This window comes from Adiantum capillus-veneris, chromosome 1, assembly GCF_014529385.1.
Source record: "Adiantum capillus-veneris isolate H3 chromosome 1, ASM1452938v2, whole genome shotgun sequence".
NCBI classification, from domain to species: domain Eukaryota; kingdom Viridiplantae; phylum Streptophyta; class Polypodiopsida; order Polypodiales; family Pteridaceae; genus Adiantum; species Adiantum capillus-veneris.
In genome coordinates, this window is record NC_140931.1 from 104,906,596 (window position 1) to 104,930,995 (window position 24,400).

The window sequence follows — 24,400 nt, forward strand, 5'->3', positions numbered from 1 at the left end:
TCTGTCCTGAAGAGCTTGAGCGTTGTGGCAAGGATAACCGTTGTTTCAAGTGCGGCGAGCAAGGGCATGCTTACCGCGCTTGTCCCCAAAAGAACACCTGCCATGAACCTCCTAGAGCTACCTTGGTCGAAATATAAGAGGAGGAAACTCACCACAAAGGATCTCCTCTATGCCATGCTTGGGAAAGGTAAGAGAACACGATGCTTTTATTCTCTTTGACCCTGGTTCTACTCACAATTTCATATCCACAGAGTTGGCCACCAAGCTAGGCATACAAGCCTACGGAATGGGATATGTCCTACCCGCAAATGGTGCTTTAAGGGCCAAGAAGCTTTAGTCACTCCCTTAATCGAGAAATTGAGGCTCCATGTCCAAAGCTATGTGGATAAAGAGGACTTCTTTATCTCTCCTCTCAAGCATGAGGATGTAATCCTAGGGGCACCATGGTTTGATCGCATGGCTGCCAATGTTGAATTCCCTGAAAGAAGAATCTACTTTAGGTTCAGGGAAAAAGATATGTACATAGATGCCAAGCAAATGGGTAACACCACACCCATTGTAGATACACAAGCTTTCAATAAGTCAATAAAGAGCTCTATTTTCGTGCACATGATTTTTGTTAAAAATTCTCAAAATGAATCTAATATTTTAACAAAAGAAAATAAACACACTCACAAGGAATCAGAGTTATCCAACTTTCTCAAGGGGTTTCAAGATGTCTTTATTGACGACATCCCTTGTGAGCTACCTCCTAAACGAGGCAATGATGACCATGCAATTGAACTTCTTCCAGGAAGTTCACTGCCTAATAAACCTCAATGTAACATTTAATGGCTTAGTAACTTGTGTAGCGGAAAATAGCGTGAACATAGTGAGCATTTCATTAGAATAGATTCCTAATGAGAATAACAAGAGTGCTTGGGTGGAGAGAGCAACAAAAAGCATAACACCTAGTTAGATAGCATGAACAATACTTCAAAAGAGAGAGAAATTGAGCAATTGACAATAGTTGAGGACCGGATTTGCATGGAGACGGTCCCCGCTCCAAAAGGCTTTGTATTTTGGTTTCTCCCATCGAAAGAGACATTTTACAATACAAATCTTTGTGTTCCTTCAATACTAGCTAGTGCAATGAAGATGGAAACTTCAAGCACTAAGCAAAACACTTATCAAACACCACATCAATTCCCTCACGGTCTCAGACCCAAGACCTCACACACCTTCGAAGATGGTGAGAGCTAGCGGGGTATGAGAGTAGATTGAGAGGAAGGAGTAGTCTTACGAGAAAGATGTACATCTCCTCACATAATCACTCATATTAGCATAGCTTAGCTTAGTAATTAGCATGGTAGAGGAGATGAGCATGCATTGAAGCTTGGCTCTTGGTTGGATTTGCATCACAAAGCCAAAAGTTGTTGGTGTAGGCCTTCCTTCTCACAAGCTTGGAGTAGGTGATAAGCTTTCCATTAAAGCTTGAGAAGGAGAGAGAGAGAGTCTTCTTGCTTCACACATGAGTTTGTGTGAGTGTGTGTGGATAATGCCTTGAGAAAATCAGCCCCCTCTCTCTCTTGGTCGACCCCTCTTGCTATTTGCTCATGCTGCAACCCTATTGGACCTCCCCAGGCCTAGCCAATGGAATTTCAAGAGCATGAGTGATAGCCTTCTGACATGTGTCCCCCTTTCCCCTTTTGTGAGAGCTTTAGGTAATTAATTAATGCAACTAAACCCTCATTGGACCCCTTTGTCTCCTGGCCAATAGGAATCAGGCAAGCCATTAGGCTCCTGAATGCTCATTGGACTCCTTGGGAGACTGTCCAATAGTCTTCTAGAGAGCTGAATTCTTATTGGTTCTTTTATTAATTGTTTTTTAATTAATAAAACTAGATTTACTCTAGCCTAATTCTCATTGGTCCACCTCCATGGCCATCCAATAGGATTTGAGTAAACCTTGTGGGCATCTAGGCTAGGGAGCTGACATGTGTCCCTCATTCCCTTTGTGTAAAGGGAGCTTGTGTGTGTGTGTGTGTGTGCGCGTATGTTTCTCTCTCATCCCCTACTTGCAAGGCTCGTCCCCTCCTATGTAGGGATTATGAAGACTTTTTGGGACACATACAAAACATCCAATTTCCCTAAAGTGTGACCTTTGGACACAACCTTTGAATTTTGGAACCTTAGCATTTTGTCTTAATGGGTTGAACCTTAGGGTGATATAAGCCCATTGTAGCACATTGCTCTTTTGCAGATGGCCTCCCCTTTGGATCCCTACTGTGGTTGGTCTGTCAGCTCAACCAATATTCTAGCTTTTTCTCCCCTGGTACTTCTCCATATTAAATGATCAGTTTAACATGAGAAAATCATTAGGAGAATTAGATATTAGTTGTTATGACATTACCTCTCTCTTGAAATCATAGTCGTCCTTGACTATGGGGTAGAGAAGATAAAGCATATTCATTAGTCCTTTTTCCTAACACAGAGGATCCCTATGTTACCCTATGACATCATCCCAGAATGGATGACTAGTCCATTTGGCGCTTGAGAGCCTAAGCTGCCGCAAGCATGTCTGCACATTAGTCCTATTAATCTTCCATGATAGAGTGACAAGTTCTACTTGGTGTTCGGGAGACGTCGTCTCCGCAAACTTGATCTAAGCATGCATACTAGTTCATTTTTGTACACAATAAAGAAAAAGAGAGTCTTATAAGACAAAAACTTTGTTCATTTTTAACATTTGTACATTTGCTTACTCTTGGGAAGCATTGTAAGCATCGACAAGGTTTAGATTATCCTTTAATTGTATGCCTTGTATCCATCTAGCATCTTCAAAAGGATAATTCTTAAACTTAATAAGATATCGTCGGATAGTCTTACCGCCTCTTAGTACCTTGTCTTCATGTCGGAGAATGGACAGCCCTCTTCTGGGTCCTCGATCTCCGGTGGGTCTTCAATAGTTGGTTCTTTAGGTGGCTCTCCTTTGTAAGGCTTTAGTAGGCTCACATGGAAAGCATTGTGTATGAGCCAATGGTTGGGCAACTTGAGTTGATAGGCCATTTCATTGATTGGCTTAAGAGTCTGAAAGGGATTGTAGTACCTTTTTGCTAACTTAGCATAATACTTTTGGTGTCCCGTAGGATTCTTGCCCATCGTATGCCTTAATCGAGCCTTGGGAAATCTGAGTAAGACCCAATTACTTTACAAGATGGTTATCTTGTCTATGGCAATAGACTATGCGTTACTAGCTCACTACGTGAGAAAGTAATGTATGAATCGCATGCTCCTCCTTATGCAGGGAATAGAGGGATTCAGTCTACCCTAAAAGGGATTGAAACATATTTCTATTGGCCTACCATGAAAGCAAACATACAAGAGTATGTTTCTAAATGTGTGGTATGCCAAAAGACGAAGTTTGATAGAGAGAAGCAACATGGATTGCTTCAACCTTTGCCAATCCTTAATTCACCATGGGAGAGCATATCCATGGATTTTATCTTTGGATTGCCTAAGTCTATCCATGGGAATACGGAAATATGGATGATAGTAGACAGGTTCAGTAAACAAGCTCATTTTATACCTGTCAAAAAGACTGTCAAAGCCCATCAAATGGCAACCCTCTTCATTTCACAAATCTTCAAGTACCATGGCTTGCCAATGTCCATAGTGTCGGATAGAGATCCTAGAATGACTAGTAATTTCTGGAAGGGTCTCTTTGAGAATTTAGGGACAAGGCTAAACTTCTCTTCGGCCTATCACCCACAAACGGATGGCCAAAGTGAAATAGCTAACCTAACAATTGTTGATCTACTAAAAGCCTATGTAACGGAAGTAGATCAAAGATCCGAATGGGAGAAGTACTTACCCTCAGTGGAGTATTCCTACAATAACATTGTACATACTTCCATGGGATAAGCACCTTTTGAGGTAATGGAGGGAGATCAAAAAGTCTCCTTCTACTTGAGGTACACGGGAAGATCTTCGCTGCAGATGAGTATAGCCGAGACCTACAAGAATCTTTCCAAAAGATTAAGGATGCGATCTCTATCTCACAACAAAGGCAAAAGGCTGCTGCTGATAAGCATAGAAGAGCCCAAGCCTTTAAAGAAAATGATTAGGTCTTACTCAAATTTCCCAAGGCTCGATTAAGGCACACGATGGGCAAGAATCCTACGGGACACCAAAAGTACTATGCTAAGTTAGCAAAAAGGTACTATGGTCCCTTCCAGATTCTTAGCCAATCAATGAGATGGCCTATCAACTCAACTTGCCTAGCCATTGGCTCATACACAATGCTTTCCATGTGAGCCTATTAAAGCCTTATAAAGGAGAGCCACCTCAAGAACCAACTATTGAAGACCCACCGGAGATCGAGGACCAAGAAGAGGTAGTGCAGCTCGAGTCCATTCTCCGACATGAAGACAAGGTACTAAGAGGCGGTAAGACTATCCGACGATATCTTATTAAGTTTAAAAATTATCATTTTGAAGATGCTAGATGGATGCAAGGCATACAATTAAAGGATAACCTAAACCTTGTCAATGCTTACAATGCTTCCCAAGCGTAAGCAAATGTACAAATGTTAAAAATGAACAAAGTTTTTGTCTTATAAGACTCTTTTTCTTTATTGTGCACAAAAATGAAGTAGTATGCATGCTTAGATCAAGATTGCGGAGACGACGTCTCCCAAACACCAAGTAGAACTTGTCACTCTACTATGGAAGATTGATAGGACTAATGTGCAGACATGCTTGCGGCAGCTAAGCACCAAATGGACTAGTCATCCATTCTGGAACGATATCGTAGGGTAACATAGGGATCCTCTACCCACTAGGAAAAAGGACTAATGAATATGCTGTATCTTCTCTACCCTATAGTCGAGGACGACTATGATTTCAAGAGAGAGGTAATGTCATAATAACTAATATCTAATTCTCCTAAATGATTTTCTCATGTTAAACTGATCATTTAATATGGGGAAGTGCCAGGGGAGGAAAAGCTAGAATATTGGTTAAGCTGTCAGATCGGCCACAGTAGGGATCCAAAGGAGGGAAAATAGGGATCCAAAGGGGGGGCCATCTGCAAAAGAGCAAGGTGCAACAATGGGCTTAAAAGACCCTAAGGTTCATCCCATTAAGACTTCCAAAATGTTAAGGTTTCAAAATTCAAAGGTTGTGTCCAAAAGTCAAAAGCTTAGGGAAATTGAATGCTTTGTGTGTGTCTCAAAAAGTCTTTCACAAGCCCTACAAAGGAGGAGGCGAGCCTAAGAAGTAGGGGATGAGAGAGAAACTCACACACACACACACACACAAGCTCCCTTTACACAAAGGGAATGAGAGACACATGTCAGCTCCCCAGCCCAGATACGCACAAGGTGTACTCAAATCCTATTGGATGGCCTTGGAGGTGGACCAATGAGAATTAGGCTAGAGTAAATCTAGTTTAATTAATTTAAAAACACTTAATAAAAGAACCAATAAGAATTAAGCTCTCTAGAAGACTATTGGACAGTCTACCAAGGGGTCCAATGAGCATTCAGCAGCCCAATGGCTTGCCTGATTCCTATTGGCCAAGAGGCGAAGGGATCCAATGAGAGTTGAGTTGCATTATTAATTAGCAAAATCTCACTAAAGGGGAAAGGGGGATACATGTCAGAAGGCTATCACTTATGATGCTTAATTTCTCTCTCTTTTGAAGTATTGTTCATGCTATCTAACTAGGTGTTATGCTTTTTGTTGCTCTCTCCACCCAAGCACTCTTGTTATTCTCATTAGGAATCTATTCTAATGAAATGCTCACTATGTTCATGCTATTTTTTGCTACACACAAGTTACTAGGCCATTAAATGTTACAACAGTGCTACAGTGTCTTGGTGCAGAAGAAACAGGTGAAGCCTATGAAGACAAAGTGGGTATGACCAGCAGACATAGAGCAATCGTATTGGAAAGATTTGGATGAGCTTGCACGATCTACGATAGAGCTTTCAGTTTCCGACTCTTTGCTATTCAACAAGAGAAGTTGAATTTTGCCTATGCTATGTGGACTAGACTTGAGGAGTTGTATGCTCAAAAAAATGCTTCTAGCAAGGTTTACTGGTTGAAGAAGTTGATGGACCTTGGATGAAGGAAGGTACAACCATGACTAAACATCTTAATGAGTTCAACTCGGTTTTCAACATTGATGATGAACTCAAAGCTACTTTCCTACTATGCACTTTACCTGAAAGTTGGGATACATTCAGGACAGCCATAAGCAACTCCAATGCTATGTCGATGTATTCTGATGTGGAGAGCTCTTTGCTAATGGAAGAGCTGAACAGACGGAATATTGCAGCTAATTAGTCTTCCAGTGCATTGCATACCAGAGGTAGATCTCAACAAAAGGGGGAATTGGAAAACAGCGGCAGTAAGAAATCTCGTGGGAAAGATGTTGAGTGCCATCATTATGGCAAGAAACAACACTTTAATCGTTATTGCTTTAAGTGGAAGAAAGAGAAAGGCAAGGGTAAAAAGTTTGATGATAGTAGGGATGGCAAAAAGGATGGTCAACCTGAAAAGAAGAGCACGGTTAAGATAGAGGAAACCATTGTAGTTAGTCATGAGGACAGTGGCAATGATATTCTTTTTGCTTCTTCTTTTACAACATAATCTTTGGTTGTTGATTCTAATGATGAGATGCACACCTAGATTTTGGATTCAGGTGCTTCATTCCATGTGACACCACATCGGGAATGGTTCTCTAGCTACAGTGCTGACAGATAGGGTGTTGTTCACTTGGGCGACAACCATGCATGTGATATTGAGGGAATCGACAATGTGCAACTGAAATTTCAGCATGGATCAGATTTTACATTGCATCATGTGAGGCATGTACTTGAGCTCAAGAAGAGATTGATAAGCACAGGGCAACTAGATGTTGATGGCTATCGCACTACCTTCGGGGATAGCAGGTGGAAAATCAGCAAGGGATGTAGGATCATTACTAGAGGTCCTATAAGTGACACTCTGTATCCACTTAATGTATCTAGTGTACGGGACCATATAGTCGCCATAATCGAGCAGCCAAGTGTGGCGTAGTAGGTTGGGACACATGAGTAAAACCGGAATGAAGGTGCTTTCTCGTTTGGGTATTTACCGCGTTTGAGGTATATTGATTTTGACCATTGTGATCACTGTATCTATGAAAAGCATGCTCAAACTCCTCACAAGAAATCTCTTTCATTGAAAGCTTCTCTCTTGGAATTGGTACATTCTGATGTATGTCAGATGCTAGAGCTATCTCTAGGGGGAAAGCAGTATTTTGTTACCTTTGTGGATGATGCTACTTGCAAGGTGTGGGTATGTCCAATCCAGCATAAGGGTGAGGCCCTGGATAAGTTCAAACAATTTGTGGTATTTACTGAAAATCAGGTCAGCAGTAAAGTGTTTGCGCTTTGACAATGGGGGAGAGTATGTGTCAAAGTCTTTTCGGGACTTTTGTGACAGTAAAAAGATAAAGAGGGAGCTGACTGCACCTCATAATCCACCCCGGAATGGTGTTGTGGAGAGAGCTAAGAAACTTGCAATAAAGAGAACATGAGGAAATTAATGTACATAGAAACATGTTTGAAGCTTGTTAGAGAAGGATTATAAATGGACTTGACCTAAACCAAACGATCCTTGATTTTTTGAAGAAAGATAGGTTTGTGGTTCTCTTGTATCAAAGCATTAGAGACAAGGTGGAGCTTAAAGACCAAGGGACCTACAATGATGGAGTGAAGGTTGCTAAAGAGCAAAGAGAAAGAAGATAAGAAGACATGAGATTTCAAATAGGGAAAAAAAAAAAAAATTTACTTCAAAGGGATGTGTATGTACCAATGAGTGATGTGGTTAGAAAAAGTCCAATGTATGTTGTCTCATGTTGCGTTACCCCATGGTTTTTGCGCAAAGGCTGTTATGATAGTCGTACATTTGATTAATCGGTCGCCACACAAGTCTTTGGGTGGGGGAGTTCTCCAGGAAGCGTGGTCGAGCAAGCCATCTTCATACGCTCATTTAAGAGCGTTTGGTTGCGAAGCTTTTGTGCACATCCGTATGGAAGACTGCAACAAGTTGGAGCCAAAGTCCTGTAAGTGTGTATTCCTAGGATATGGTGACGATGGTGAAATAGGGTGTACATTATGAAATTCCGAAAAGAGGAGAATTGTCCGTAGCCATGATGTAATCTTCTGGGAGGATCGCATGCACGAACAACCTCAAAGGACAGAAGAAGTCAGGAGAGTTGTTTTTTGGGAAGATCTACCTTTTGGAGGGAATTTATACAGTCTGAATCAGATTGTCAGTCTGAATTTGGTCAGTCTGAAATGATAGGACAACAAGTTGAAAATATGGAGCCTTTGGTTTGGAGGTCAACCCGACTATCAAGGCAACAAGATAGATCTATTCCCGGTGTTGATTATGTCATATTGACATATTGTGGTGAACAGTCTTGCTTCAAGGAAGCATCAGCCAGTTCGGACAGCGAGAAATGGTATAGGGCCATGCTGTCGGAAATGGAATCTCTGGAGAAGAATGATCTCGGAATTTGGTGCATTTGCCAAAAGCCCAGAAAGTTTTGCCATGCAAATGGTTTTACAAAAAGAAAGTCACTTTTGGTTCCTCGGTAAAGTACAAGGCACGGTTGGTTGTCAAAGGGTACAAGCAGGAATAGGGAATGGATTTTGATTAGATCTTTTCTCTTGTAGTCAAGTTGAGATCATTGCGGATCGTTTTGGGCTTGGTTGCATCAGGGGATTGGGAATTCATACAGATGGATGTAAAAACCGCATTTTTACATGGTGATTTGCATGAGGAAATCTATATGTAGCAGCTTGAAGGTTTTGTCGCAAAAGGGAAGGAAAAGATGGTATGTAAATTCAGGAGGAGTTCGTATGGGCTGAAACAGGCACCTCGGGAACGGTATTGGAAATTTGATACATTCATGCGATCTCAAGAGTTCAGCCGGAGTCAGATTGATCACTGCTTGTACACCATGAGGGCAGCAGACGACACTCTAATTACCTTGGGTTTGTATGTAGATGATATGCTGATTGCAAGCCGGAATGTTTCATGCATTGGACATGTTGAGGCAAAGCCTACACAACAACTTTGATATGAAGGATCTCGGTGAGGCCAATCATATTTTTGGAATGCGTATACTCAGGGATAGATCAAAAGGTCTCCTTTATCTGTCGGAGCAGGAATATGTATCCAAGATTTTGGAGCGTTTCCATATGGAGGGGGGGGGGGAAGCAATTGGTATACCATTGTCTCCGTGAGGCCAATCATATTCTTGGAATGCGTATTCTCAGGGACAGGTCAAAAGGCCTCCTTTATCTGTCGGAGCAGGAATATGTGTCCAAGATTTTGCAGCGTTTCCATATGGAGGGGGGGAGAAAGCAATTGGTATACCATTGCCTCCATATGTGAAACTCAGTGCAACGGACAACCCTACATCTGATGATGAAAAGGCTGATATGGCCAAGATTTTGTATGCTTCAGCTATTGGTAGTTTGATGTATGATATGGCGGCTACACGTCTCGATATTGCATTTGCGGTGGGAGTGGTTAGCAGGTACATGGCAAATCCTGGCAAAAAGCATTGGGAAGCAGTGAAGGGTATTGTGAGAAACATCAGATTTGTACATCTGCTTTGGTAAGCAGAAGGCATCTGTGGCGGGCTTTACGAATGCAGACTATGCTGGCCATGCAGACTGCAGGATGTCTACTTTAGGGTATGTTTTCACGTTCACAGGGGGAGCAGTCTCTTGGATATCTAGTGCTTGCATTGTCTACAACAGAGGCAAAGTATGTTGTTGCTACAGAGGCATGCAAGGAGGCTTTATGGATTTCACGAGAGCTTGGCATTTCAAAGATTTCGATTCTCCATTGTGACAGTCAGAGTGCTATTATGCTAGCTCGGAATCTTGTCTTTCATGCAAAGACGAAGCACATACAGGTGAAGTAGCACTTTATCCGGGGTGTACTTGACAACTAGAGCATTCATCTTGTCAAGCTACATACGGATGATAATCTTGTAGACCTTCTTACGAAGGGTCAATAGCGAAAGGGGTGCCAGTCTTTGGGGCCTACAGGGTGTCGCTGTCTACTTAGAAGCACTCCAGTTGCCAAGCCGTGTGTTTATGTGAACTGTTAAATTCCAATCATAGGTTTATTAGTGAAGCTTCTCTCTGTAGTAAAGTTCAACCAAAGATTCGGGTGAAAGCTGAAGTCTTACTGCCCTACGGGCCGATTTCAGATGGTGTCTTCTCGGGTAATTCTTCAAGTATTTCGCAAATCGTGGGTCTCTAGAGTACTTGATCAATCTTTTCACACGTGTTAACTTGCAGTTGAGGTTTGTACTCCGCTCTGTCAAACTTTTCCGTCAAGAATTTGTCCAAATCTTCATTCTTTTCTTCAGTTTCCGCGCCGGATTTCAACTTTTCTTTGCCTACCCACCAGAGGTGTTTCTCTGTCAAATTCTCTCCGAGAACCCATGTGTAATCTGGGGTTCTTTATGGCTTATACCCTACGTGTGCTGCAAAAAGGATCGGATCCTCCATAGAAGAAGAATCTTTTTGAGCTCTGATACCACTGTAATAGGTTTGGACACTCCGAGAGAGAGAGAGAACTAAAAACCACTCCGAGGTAAGTGTACGCATTTGTATACTCCACATTCTCCTAGCCGTATGTGAATGCTGGCGCTAACCTCCTGATCCACTGTGGGGTGGTATTAAATACCATGACCTTGGTTTTACCAAGGTTGACGGACAAACCACTTTCGTGAGCAAACCTATTCAAAGCATCCAAGTGACGTTGCATCCCCTCCGGAGAGTCGGAGATCAACACAATATCATCAGCATATAACAATAATGGAATCCATGTCCTTGCCAGCTGTGCACCTCTATCACAATCTCTCTCAATGTAGTCAGAAACCTCATCCACATACATACCAAATAGAGTAGGAGAGAGTCGGCAGCCCTGCTTCACCCCAATAGTGGAGTGAATCGGTGTGGATAGACCCTCTGAGGTGCGTACCTGCCCCACTACTGACCTGTATAATGCCATGACCCCCCAAATGAGCTCTGTGGGTACTCCCATCTGCTGTAATCTGCGCATCAATCTAGCTCTAGGCACTGTGTCAAATGCTTTGCGGAAATCCACAAAGCTACAATAGATCCGTCTCCCGCGCGATCTACCCTCCTCAATGATGGCTCCGAGTGTCAAGATATGGTTAAGAGTAGAAAAACCCCTCCTGAACCCTGCCTGCCCCGCTGCGCGTATCCGCTCCCTCTCTGCCCATCTACTCAGCTGCTGCTCAAGAATAGATGCGTACAACCGTGCCAGTGTGTGTCCAATCATGATAGTGCGATAATTCCCAGCCTCCATAGGGTCTCCCGACTTGAAGATAGGTACAATAGTAGATAGGCTCCAAGTATCAGGCAAGCCCTCACACATGGCACAATTAAACATCACTGCTAGAAGCTCTGCTAGTAGATCTCTGGCATGCATGAAATGCTCAGCCACTAAACCATCATGATCGTAAGCTCTCCCAGTCCTCATCCTGTCAATGGCCTTACTCACCATCTCCGCGGTGAAAAAAGCACCTGTGTGTGGGCATGGATCAGGAGGGTCGGGAAGGGGGGGCTGCTCAGGAACTGTGTGCAGAGATGATGCGTATTGGCCCCAGTCCTCTGTAGAAGTGATGGCGGGGGGGGGGGGGGGGAGAGTGCTCCTGAAAGAGCCGCCATGCCTCACGTGAGTCCTGGCTCAAGAATAGCTGATATAGATCCTGCTCTAGCCGAGCCAAAAATGCCCTCTTCTTCCGCCGCACTAGGCGTCGGAAGTCAATCTGTGACTGTCTGTGAGTGATGTCCCCCAAAAGCACCTCCCTCTGAAGTCTAGCTCTAGTGTCTCGGCATTCCTCATCATACCAACTGTTTTGGGGAATGCTCCCCAAACGGCGTCTCTGCTCAGGCTGGGTATGTGGGTATGCCTCTGCTGCTGCATCATGTAGTGTCTGTGTCAATATAGTAGTAAGCTCCTCCAGAGGTCGCCCTGGCTCCTCTGTGCATAGGCGTCTGTAGATCCCATCTATGTATAAAGAGTCTGTCTCCCGTGTGAAGGTGTAGCGAGTAGGGGCTGCTGTCCGTAGCCTGTGTGCTACACTAAACTGAAAAGAGATGGTCATTGACACAAGAGCATGATCCACTGCCACACCAACAGGTCTGGGTCCAACCGTGAGATCCTGGATACTAGAGATGAGGGTCGGCTGTGCCATGACATAATCCACTGTGCTGGTTCCATGTCTGTGTGGAAAGCATGTAAAACCCTCTGAAGCGGGAAATCTCTGTAGGCCATTCAAGATGGCCAATCCATGTGCAGTCCCCATGTCTATCAAGTGTCGTCCATACTCAGTGTGTTCTCCATCTTGTGATAGTCTGGATAGGCTTGTCTCTGCAGCATCCAGCTCTCTTAGCATCTCCTCTGAAGTATGATAAAATATTGTCTGATGATAGGCAGTCCTAGCATTGAAATCCCCTAGAATGATGATGTCACCATCTCTAGAGAACTCCCATATGTCATCATCCAAAATAGAGAAAGGGGACTGTCCTCTGGGTGGTGCATACACTGAGGTGCTCGGGGGAAAGTAGCAAATAGCAATGTAAAGATATCTGTCTGTCTTTGCTCTCAGTCTCACCCACATGTACCTAGCTTGCTCATCTCTGCGGGCTATATGTATCAATGGCTGTAACTCCTCCTTGAATAACACTGCCACTCCTCCTGATCCCCGCCCTCTGTGCTCTAATCGTGTCTCCTGTCTATAGGCAGTCTCCCATCTATATCCACTAATGTGAGGCATAGATTGCCCAGGGGCCTGATGTGTCTCAGAGTAGAAGACGATGTCTCTTCCCCTGAAACTATCCTCAAAGGCGCCCACATCAAGTCGCATAGATCCATTACAATTCCACGTGGCAACTTTGAGGGTGGTCCCATGGGTCTCGCACCGTCATGTGGAGCGCCGCTCTACAATCACAACCCGGCCATCTCTGTAGAAGGCCGTCTTTCCCTTCTCCCTTGCCGCTTGAATCTCTGGCATTACCTCTCTCATATGCGCAAGCTGTGTGAGAGTGAGGTCATCTCCAAGAAATATGCCTGTTTTCTTTAGTGTAGGACGCTTCTTCAAGAAGTCCTTCTTTGCCTCCATGGATGGGAAACGGATGATTAAAGCTCTCCCTTTTGAAGTCTCCCCATTGCCTTGTGTCTTCTTCCCCACCCTCCATGCCTTTGTATGAGTAGCCTCGCTACCCATCATGCGGAGAAGTTCTTCAACTTCCCCTTCCACATCATCTCAGTCTTTTAGACCGGTTACTCTCATATGCAAAGCTCTAGTTTTCCTTCGCTGTTCTTCTTCTAGAGTCATGTTGATGATTGTAGGAGTGGGGACAGATGTGGTTTCTTTCCCTTTGCCTTTCTTAGCGACTTCTATCCACTTCTCGGCCTCATCCGCCTTTTTTGCGTCTTCGTGATAACATCCATCCACGAAGACGTCTTTACCATCTTTTGTTTCTCCTCCTCTTTGATCATTCGTACCTGCTCTTTGATGACCTTGATTTCCTCTACCTACCGAAGGTTGGAATTCCCCCTCCTCTAGTCCACTGCTCGCTCTATCAGCAAGTTCTTGCTTGAGAGCTGAGACCTCTTCTTTAAGTGCTTTGGAGTCCGCCTTAAGTGCTTGTAGCTCTACGTGTAGGTCCTCTTTCTCTTTCTTCCACTGCGCGCCTTCGTTGAGAAACATTTGAAGAAGGTTGGCCTTCTCTTTCCACCATCCCTCCATATCTGCTTTCCAGTCTTTCATCTCCCTCTCCATTTGTGTAATCCGCTTGTTTGTAAGCACAAAGGTTGCCTTCGGATGGGGCTTACACACCGGTGAAGCAGTCATTACCTCCATCAAAAATTCAATATGCACTTCTGACTCAAAAAAGGGATACAGTAGGGGATCGGAGCACCGCGGCTCACCCTTGCCAAAAAGGTACAAAATGTGGGCACAGGCCCCACTCGGGAGACCGGCTGAATCCTCAAAAAGGCTCGACACTCTGGCTCAGCTGAGACCAGGTGGAGTATGCAGTCAACCACAACCCCTTGGGGGTACAGTGCATTATCAGCCCGCTGTGGGCACCTGCAATGGAAACAAGTAGTGGAAAGGGGGGCCTTGCACCCGCTGTTTAGCAACAGGCCTGTCCCCTCTGTTCGAATCAAGAGACGCAGCCCAGCCGGGTCTGCTCCCAGCACTGCTGCTGTTCTGGCAATACAATAGCACGCGGCCCCCTTGCCGGGTTAGCTCGCGGCCCTTCTGTTCAACCTGCTCAAATCCCCCACAGAGGGAAAGGCCTATCGCCTGCGTACCTGCGACCTGCCTGGTATAGGCGCAGCCTTGCTGCCTGCTGCCCCGAACCCGATAGAACTGAGGGAACCGCCCTGTTGCCTGTTGCTTCTGACTGATGTTGAAGAGGGCGCAGCCCCAAGCTATTCGCAAGTTCGCTGCTAAGCCTCCTCTCTATATGGCACGCTGTGTGTTTGGAGGGGATCGACAGTGGAAGCTCGCTTGGCCGTAGGATATTCGGGTGAGGAAAAGGTAGCTGGGTGAGAATAGAGGCGCCGTCGAACGCCTCGTTATATTGAATAACGGCGTTGAATGCCGAGCCTGCGCGTTCAGAGGAGGGTTGGATTGGCGTTAACGCGACATAGAGCGCTCCCTGCTGTTCTGAGCGCTCCCTGCTGTTCTGCGTTTTCTCCCTCGCCATCGCCATAGCCTGATGCCTTACACCCTCTACGTTTTCTGTCTTCACCTGCCTCTGCAATAAGGCAGAGAGAGAGAGAGAGAGAGAGAGAGAGAGAGAGAGAGAGAGAGAGAGAGAGAGAGAGAGAGAGAGAGAGAGAGAGAGAGAGAGAGAGAGAGAGAGAGAGAGAGATATGAAATGAAATGAAATGTTATATTAACGTCTTCAAAAAGGCCAGAGTGACCTATGAGACCAAACTGATACAAAAGTGGTGAATCTGTTACAATGTTTGAAAAGTGTGAAAGTGTGAAAATAAATGCGAAAAACTAAATACAAAGTATTAGTTTATCTAAATACAAAGTATTAGATAAACTTCTTAGGAGCATTCTGGGTGTCTGGCTAGAATGCTTCTAATCCTTTGTTGTAGTCTCCTCCGGTGAAGTGTGCTTCTGCATCTTGGTCGTGGTCGTCTCGATTTCCTAAGCTCAATCGCCCTGTCAATGAGGGTGCCTTTGGTATGAATGTGGGTACTCCTTTGTGCTCGCTGCTGGCCTCTTGCTTCTCCTTCCATTCCTGCTTCTCTCGATCCGAAGAAATCTGTGATCTGCCTCTGAGGTTGTAGTGCTCTTTGTCTTCTCATTAGATTATCCCTGTGCAGATGTAGTTCCAGTAGGTACAGGCCTAAGCACCTTTGATCTTGGTATTGCATGACTCTATCTAGAGGTCCAAAGCCTTCTTTGAATAGGCAATGGAAACGCCCACGTATCTCATAGTATACGGTGCAATGGCATATGTAGTGTAATTCTGTCTCCGGCTCCATTCCGCATAACTTGCAAATTCTGCTCTCAGGTGGGATTCCCCTAAATCTGCCAAATTCAATTTCCAGCTGGTGTGAGGATGTACGAATCTGACCAATAGCACATCTCAAACCATGAGACAGGTGGGTATCCATGTAGCTCGGGCGAATCACAATACCATCTTCAGATAGCTGTAGGAAGTTTTCTTTGTAGTCGGCCATCTTCCTGCCCAATTCTTGTGTAGGGTCTACCCATGTCCTCTTAGTGTCCAACTGTATAAGATCCTGGCGGATGATTTTATTAATCTCCGTTCGTGTGATTGCCAGTGATGGAGCCTCAAGAGAGTATTGGAAGGGGGGTAATCTTTCCATACTGAACTCGTGTCTCTGAAACCACGAGGACAGTTGCGCATACCAGCATGATGTATCTCCTTTCATTGCTAATTGTCGAGAGGATTCGAGGGCCAATCTAGTATATCGGCAATTATTTGTATCCCATAAACCAAGTATAAAGGACACTGATCTGGTAAGAGCTTCAATTTCTATCGGAGGGGCAGCTAGTTCCGCTCGGGTAATCGCGTATGGTACGGAGGCCTTGACTCTAATCATTCGGGAAATCATAGATACCAAAGGTCTCTCCATTGACTTCCAATTATCCTGATCCGCAGATGGTCACCAAATCTGGACCCCATAAAGCATAGCCGAAGCCACCACAATATCAAAGAGCCAAAGTTTTGTTCGTGGTTCCTGAAACCCTCCCAAGGCCGCAGAGGCTCTGGACAATCTAGCATCCGCTGCTTTCTTAAGAGTAAACTTCGGTCCTGTAAATACCACACCAAGGTATGTGTATGCATCTGTGTACTCTACTATATCCTGGCCATATGCAAATGTAGGTGCCGATCTCCTAACCCACTGCGGTGTGGTGTTAAACACCATAACTTTGGTTTTACCCAAATTAACCGACAGTCCGCTGTCCTCCGCGAATTTATGTAATGCATCTAACTGCCTTTGCATTCCATCTGGTGATTCTGCTATCAATACAATATCATTTGCATATAACAACAAAGGGATCCATGACCCTGCAAGTTGAGCACCTCTGTCACCCTCTCTATCAATGTAATCTGATACCTCATCCATATACATACCAAATAAAGTAGGGGACAGTGGGCATCCCTGCTTTACTCCAACGGTGGAATGAACAATGTCGGAATCCCCTTCTGGAGTACGTACATAGCCAGTTACTGACCCGTATAAGGCCATGATCCCCCAGATAATCTGTTTGGGGACCCCTAACTCTTGCATTCTGCGCATCAATCTGGCCCTTGGTACTGTATCAAAAGCTTTCCGAAAATCCACAAAGCAACAATACATCCTTCTCCCACTTGCTCTTCCTTCCTCAATAATGGTTCTGAGCGTAAGAATATGATCTAAAGTGGAATAACCCCTCCTGAATCCAGCTTGTCTTGTTGCCCTTATGCCCTCATTCTCTGCCCATCTACTCAAATTTTTGTTCCAGAATGGATGCGTACAGTCGGGTCAATGTGTGTCCCACCATAATGGTACGGTAGTTTCCGGGTATCATAGGATCCCTTGACTTGAAAATAGGTACGATAGTAGATAATTTCCAAGATTCAAGTAATCCTTCACACATGACCAGATTAAACAGACGAGCAAGGACTTCTGAAAGTAGATCCCTTGCATGGATCAGATGTTCTGCTACTAGACCCTCATGATCATATGCTCTTCTTGTCTTCATCTTATCAATGGCTTTTTCCACCATTTCCATAGTAAAGAAAGTACTAGTAGCAGGGCATGGCTCTAGCGGATCTGGTAATGGAGGTTGTCCAGATACCGTATATAATGATGTTACATATTGACCCCAAATCTCAGGAGAAGTAATTGTCAGAGGCGATGAGTGCTCGTGAAATAAACGCCAGGCCTCATGTGAGTCTTGACTCAAGAAGAGCTGATATAAATCCTTCTCCAGTTTGGCTAAAAATGCCCTTTTCTTGCGACGTACTATACGCCGAAGAGCAATCCGAGACTGCTTATATGTGATTAAGCTCTTTTTGGACCTGGGTTCTCGTCTCTCTGCATTCCTCGTCGTACCAACTGTTTTGAGGCATGTTCCCAGATCCTCTCTTCTGGTCAGGCTGAGTATGTGGGTATGCCTCTTGTGCTGCTCTTGTCCATGTAGTATCTCTGTTAGCTGAGAAGTAATCTCCTCTACAGTATATACTGGCTCGGCTGACCACATCCTATTATAGATCTTTTCCACATAGACTGAATCGGTCTCTAGCGTGAAAGTATATCTTGTGTGTGTCTTCTTCCTTTGTACTTGAGAGGCATTGTATTAGAGAGAGAGAGAGAGAGAGAGAGAGAGAGAGAGAGAGAGAGAGAGAGAGAGAGGATGCACATTAATTGGGCTAGATGGGATTATGGTTGGTCGGATGCTTCCTTGGTTGGTACTGAGGTCATTGGTGCTACCTATTGGTTTCGAAGAGGGGTTGTTGCACGTATAAGAGAGATTGATGCGGCTATTCCTCTTGACTGGCATGACTACATTTGGGGAAGACTGTTTTACTTTCTCATCAGGGTTGGCCGGTGGGGGCTCCGAGAAGAGTTCTCTTTAACAGCTCGCCACCCTGAAATTGGATCACCCGGTGATAGGGTCCAGCGGCTGGTATTTCACCGCATGTCCTGCACTGTCCGGTGCGCCCCCGACAGCCCGTGAAAATCTGGAGGAGCGAATGGCGATCACGCCCAGTCGTACTCATATGGCATCAGGTCTCCAAGGTGAATAGCCTCTGGTCGATAGAACAATGTAGGTAAGGGAAGTCGGCAAAACGGATCCGGAACTTCGGGAAAAGGATTGGCTCTGAGGGTTAGGTCTAGGGGTCTGCGGTCCGACACCGGAGGCTGTCGGGGGTATGCCCGAGCTGCCCCAGCAACAATGGCGGGCCTCCACGTGCCCACTTGCTGACGGCCGTAGAACGTCGCCCCTCTCGGGGCGGCCTTCCCGCATGGGACACGAGTGTTTGGCATTGCAGAGATTGGCTATCATGGCTATCACATCAGATTGGCCTCTCAGGGTGAGTTGGCTCTTGATCAGCATGGGACACAAATGTTTGGCATTGCAGAGACGGGCTATCATGGCAATCACATCAGATTGGCCTCTCAGGGTGAGGTGGCTCTTGACAGAAGTTGGATGCTCATTGGCAGCCTGTTCGAGTGGTGGGATCTTGGGGGAGGCGCTCTTGTGTTGACCCTGTTTTCATTGCAAAGGAGGCATGGCTTTGGAGGTTGTGAATTTGGCAGGGATGGTGCCTCACGGAGTTGGACTAGGATCCTGGTGAGTTGGCTCTTGATCAGCATGGGACACAAATGTTTGGCATTGCAGAGACGGGCTACCATGGCAATCACATGAGATTGGCCTCTCAGGGTGAGGTGGCTCTTGATCAGAAGTTGGATGCTCATTGGCAGCCTGTTCGAGTGGTGGGATCTTTGGGGAGGCGCTCTTGTGTTGACCCTGTTTTCATTGCAAAGGAGGCATGGCTTTGGAGGTTGTGGATTTGGTAGGGATGGTGACTCACGGAGTTGGACTAGGATCCTGGTGAGTGGCAGTGGCCTTCTTTAGAGGCCAATGGGGGCCCCCTCTCATTTTTTGAGTAGACAGTATCGCTTAGGAGGAGGGTTATCTTGAAGACACGACGCCCGGTTCACCGTCCATGTCAGTCAGGAGTACGGTGAGATCGGCGCATTTCTCAAGCCTTTCAGCAACAGTTTTGGTCATGCATTTGGACCCTCAAGATTACTGGTTATAATCCAACTTGCAGCCTGAGTCCTTAAGGCATTGTTTCTAGGTTTGTCCATATGCTTAGCAAGTGTAGAGGGCAGTTTGTTGTTTGCTGATCGGGGTGGGCATTCATGATGGGTTTGTGACGTGGGGGGCAGTTGCATGGCTTTGTTTTCCGGGGTCACACCTTTTTTCAGGGCTCTCTGACAGATACAGTTTTCATGCTTCATTGGGATATAAACCGGGCACTTTGTAGATGATTCTAGGTACAGGTCATCGGTCGGACCTCTCTCGGAGGGATGGAGTTTTTACTACGATCTGTAGCGTCACTTTCTGGACCATGTGGAAGACTTGTGCTCACAGTCTTCCCCTACATCCACCACTTTGAGAGCTAGTTGGACTGAGCTGCTACATACTCTTTGCAGCCAGTGGGATTCTTCAGTGAGATCTCCAGGGCAACGGAGCAGTGCCAATACTCTTTTCTTCGGACATGGGCGAGATCTTCTCTTATTTTCAGTATGGACCGTGGAGACATCGCATGGCATTATGCACCTCCAAAGTGCTTCATTTTGCGTTCTTCATTTAGACCACCTTGATGTATACATAGCCCTCACATTGTACTCCCGATAGTTCTTTGAGGATCTCCAGAGGTCTCTTTGTTTACAGCCTTTTTTCTTTTTTTTAATTTGAGAGAGAGAGAGAGAGAGAGAGAGAGAGAGATTGACTGATTGATTGATTGATTCTGCAGGTTGTAGAGGTTTTACCATCTGCACTCGTTCTCTTCATTCTTCGAAAGCTTCCACCAAAGCGAACGTCGGCCCAATATCATCCAATCCGCTAGCATTTTTTTTAAGTCCGCATTTTTGATAATCAGCAGTCAGCTTATCCAGAGTCTCACCCCCCTTTTTCCCCTGGGGAGGGGGATTTCTGGTTTTTGTATGTAAGGGCTATTTGCTTTGTATAGAAATAGTCAATTCTCTTCTTTGCATTTTTTTTAAAAATGAAATAGCAAAGAACTTAATGCATTGCCACCCATGATTGACAATGCATGGAGTACCAGCAAGCGAGTCTTTTTGCCACTAGCATTGCAGTTTTTTGGCTCAAGTAAGGCCTTATAAGGTATTAGTGCCACGTTGCACGTTCATGATGGAAAGCCTATTTTCTTCCACTCTCTAGAGCATAGTCTTACGTATATATGGGTGGCTGCGAGAGAGTGCAGATTTATTTTCTTATTTTTACCAAAAGGGGCATTGAGTAGGGGGTGACACTCTTTTCACCTAGGTAATGAGGGTGAAAATATGCGCGCACATGATGTGCCTCTTTTCTAATGCATTTTTTGGAAGCAATTTTTCTGGAGGTTTTACATATATATTTTCAACAAGCCTTTGGGAAATCATGCAAGGTTTCTGTATCAAGCTCCTCTTGCCATTTGTTAGGCAATGTAGACCAGAGCAACTAGTGGCACACGGTCTTACCAATATGCTGATGCTCTCTCGCTCTCCCTCTCACCCTCTCTGAGCTCGAGTCCCTTGAGAGCCATACTGTCTTCCATTCTTTGGAAGTTTTATGGAGTTGTTATGCCCTTGGAGAAAGAATAAAGCCACAACAATCTTTATAGTCGAATGAAGTGCTTGACAGCTTACATGTTTTTTAGAAAGGCAGCTTTGCAATGTGCATAGCTAAAAATCTAATGAGAGCAGTACCATTTTTCAAACGAATTGGTTCTTAAATGGTCTGTCGTATCTTGAAATAGAAAGGATGGTTTGGAGCTTTTTCCTTGTTTCTAGGTCAGAGCCATGGACTCTTTGTTTTGTTCTTTCAAAACCTGTGTATCACGTGAATGATCAAGGGACTAAACCTATTGTGACCGCCTGGAGCCTACAATGTGAGTGGATGTGTGTGTATATTTTATAAGACTTGTGGGTTAGGCCCTCTTTAACTTCATCTGCAATTTTACTGATGTGTCTCTCCCAGCTTAGCTTATCAAATGGAGTAGTTACCTCTTTGAAAATTTTGGTTATTGTATAAGGCTCATAGATTTTTAACTGGCATGAAGAGAAACTTAGTGTTCTTGTCCGAAACTTAAGTGTTCTTGTTCGGATTTGTTAGTGGAGTTTATTGGCTGTGTCCCTGCTCCGCAAAGAACAAATGCAAAATTTCTTTTGACTTAACAACAAAGGAATGTCTCTTAGTATAGAAACTGTTTTTAGTGCTTTTATTTTAGTGTACAAACTATTTCTAGTGGGCATGAGATTGAGAAAGCGAGATTGAGAAAGCGAGAGAAATGACTGAGGGATGGGTGAAACTCAACTTTCATAGTTGCAAGTTAGTCTAGCTCCGGAGTCTCGTACGGATCAAGCTGAATGGTAATTGTTAGTATATTTTTTGAATTGTGACTACTTGCTTGAGATAGATGCCCAAATAACCCACTACACTAACATACTCTGCTTCTATGGTATACTAGAACTTGCAAGCTTGCAAGCAAGATTGTCATGAAAGCGCACCACCGGCGAATGTAATCATTACCTTACATGGACCTAAAGTTGTCCAAAATCTTTGAATAATTTATATCCACATGCACCTTCGGGTCCAAAGAAATGTACAACTGGTATGCACCATGCAAGTAGTTTATCAAACATGTCATTGCCAACCCTTCTTGCAACAGTGTGCCTTAACCATGTCAACTCCCACTAAAAAGCAATGTTTGAATGAGTCTCTAATCATGGCATACATAGCGTAATAAATAGCAACACACTCCAGAGAAATTTTGGCCATCTCAGCCCTTTATTAATCAGATTCTAGACAATTATCTTGGCTCACGTATGAAGGCAATGAAAAAGAGATCTGCTTCTCCCCCTCATGTTTGAATGTTTCAATATTGGCAAATGTACTCGTTTTGCGACAAGTAAAGAACCTTCTTTGACTTGCCCACAAGCTTCTCATGTCAAGAATATGGTTTTCCACATCACCTTCATTGCATCTACCTCAAGATGGTTCTTCCAAGCTATGAGGGTGAAGGCTTAAAATCAAAACACTACCATTGCAGGGTTTTCATTGTAGTTGCAATCAATTTCACTCAGACTAGACTTGGAAACTTCATTGAATCATCAAACTTCATTATTGTAGCTACAATCAATTTCACTCGGACTTGACTTGAAACTTCATTAAAGCATCAAACTTATCATACCATTCCCTTGATGCTTGCTTTGAGCCATAAAGGCTTCTTCTAAGCTTACTCTCTTCTTTTTGCCTCTATACAAAATTATTAGATCGTTGCATGTAAAATGTCCTCATGCTTAATTGACCTTCATACTTGCATCTTTCATTCCTATTCCTCATCGTCGAAGCAAAGTAACATGACATCCAGCCCCTCTAAAGTTGCACATCCTTCGGCATGTACCAATTGTTATCCAAAACAGCAAGCATACATAACCTCAACCAATCATTGCCCCACCATAAGCATGCTTTGAGAAATCCTCCAATTTGTGGCTAAGCCACGTAAACCAACCTGCTGCGACACCAGAAACTTGCTCATCGCCTTAGCATAGAACAGAAAGAGGAAGGGGGCAAGAGGGCAGCCCTATCTGATCGAACGTGTGAGCATGAAGCGATCACCCCTATCTCCTACCAAAAGTACTTGACTGTGTGCTCGTGAATACAAAGCTGACACCCCTCTGATTCGAGCATTTGAGAAGCCCATCTTGCGTAGAGTGCCCTCCAGAAAGTCCGAGTCAACTCTCTTGTAGGCCTTCTGAAAATCGAGAAGAAGAATCACCAGATACTCACCACGGAGCTGCGCTAGGGTAGAAGCCTCCCAAAAAGTAAAGATATTGTCAAGGATACTACGCTCCTTGACAAAACCCATCTGAGTCCCATGTATGATGCTTTCAAGAAGTGGCTGAATCCTCAAACTCAGAGCCTTGGCAAGAATTTTGTAGGTTGAGTTGAGGATGATGATGGGGCGCCACTGTCGAATCTCATCCAAGGAGCCACCCTCCTTGCGAATGAGGTAGATCAGGCCCTCACTCATGTTGTCAGGCATCTCAAGATGTACTGAAAGGCACTGCAGAGATATGAGCCAAGCAAGTCCCAGTACTCCAAGAAAAAACTGGGAGTCAAGCCATCCTCACTTGGATAGCTACCACGAGGGAGTGCAGTAACAGCCGTGTGTAGCTCTAGCTGAAAAGGCAGCTCAAGCCTCTGGCGCATCTCCTCAGTCTCACAAGACAAGATATCCGTGTCCACACCTACTCTCTGCATGCATCCTGACGCTTTGATCAAGGCTCTGCAGGCAATAAATCACGGTAAAAGTCAGTAGCAATTGCACGCATGTCCTTTGGCTCTGAAGCAACTGACCTGTCGGCCTCCTGAATTGATTGACCTTGGTATGTGTATGCTGAGGTCTCACTGCCTCAAAGAAAGCGCCTGTCACTCTGTCACCCACCTGGGTCCATTGAGATGCATGTTGATGGAAAGCAAACTCATGACGCCTCTCCTCTGTGCTAACAAGCTCCTGGCGAGCCTGTTGTAACTGCTCCTCCAACCAAGGACTGTCTGGATGTTGCTCCTGCATCCTCTACAAGGAAGCAATGCCCCATCAGAGAGGCTGTTCCTCCTCTCTCGCTGTAGCCAGGCGAGCCAAAAACTCCTGAAGAAAGAATCGACTAAGCTAAGCTAGTTCTGAGGCCATTCTGTCAGCAGGAGAATCTTGCATGTCTAAGCTCTCTGTCTAAAGAGCCTCCACTCGCTCTCTAAGCGTAGAGTCCAGCAAGACCCTCTCAAGGATGCGTAGCATCGTGCTCCCCCTCCTCTGCCTGTCAGTCACTGTGAAGATCACTGGTGCATGGTCCGAAAAGGAAGTCCCTGCCAGAATGCCAACTGTCCCACCCAAGTCACAGAAGTGGTTACTAGTGTAGAAGTGATCTATCCGCAATAGATTCACTCCTCCCACTCTGTGGTCTGAACGAGAGAAGGCCAGTCTGTCTTGTCTGGGGGCCTCACAAAGCTAGAATGCTGCCACACA

General features: G+C 44.8%; 1 protein-coding gene across 1 annotated transcript in view; it reads left to right on the forward strand.

Moving 5' to 3' along the window:
* Positions 1-20,422, forward strand: part of LOC147465306 (tobamovirus multiplication protein 1-like) — a 78,049-nt gene extending 57,627 nt beyond the window's left edge. Inside the window, exon 11 of the mRNA XM_086519341.1 lies at positions 20,126-20,422. Coding sequence (XP_086375467.1) covers positions 20,126-20,218 — 93 coding nt within the window. The 3' untranslated portion in view covers positions 20,219-20,422. The remainder of the gene's footprint in view (positions 1-20,125) is intronic.
* Positions 20,423-24,400: the final 3,978 nt, after the last annotated feature.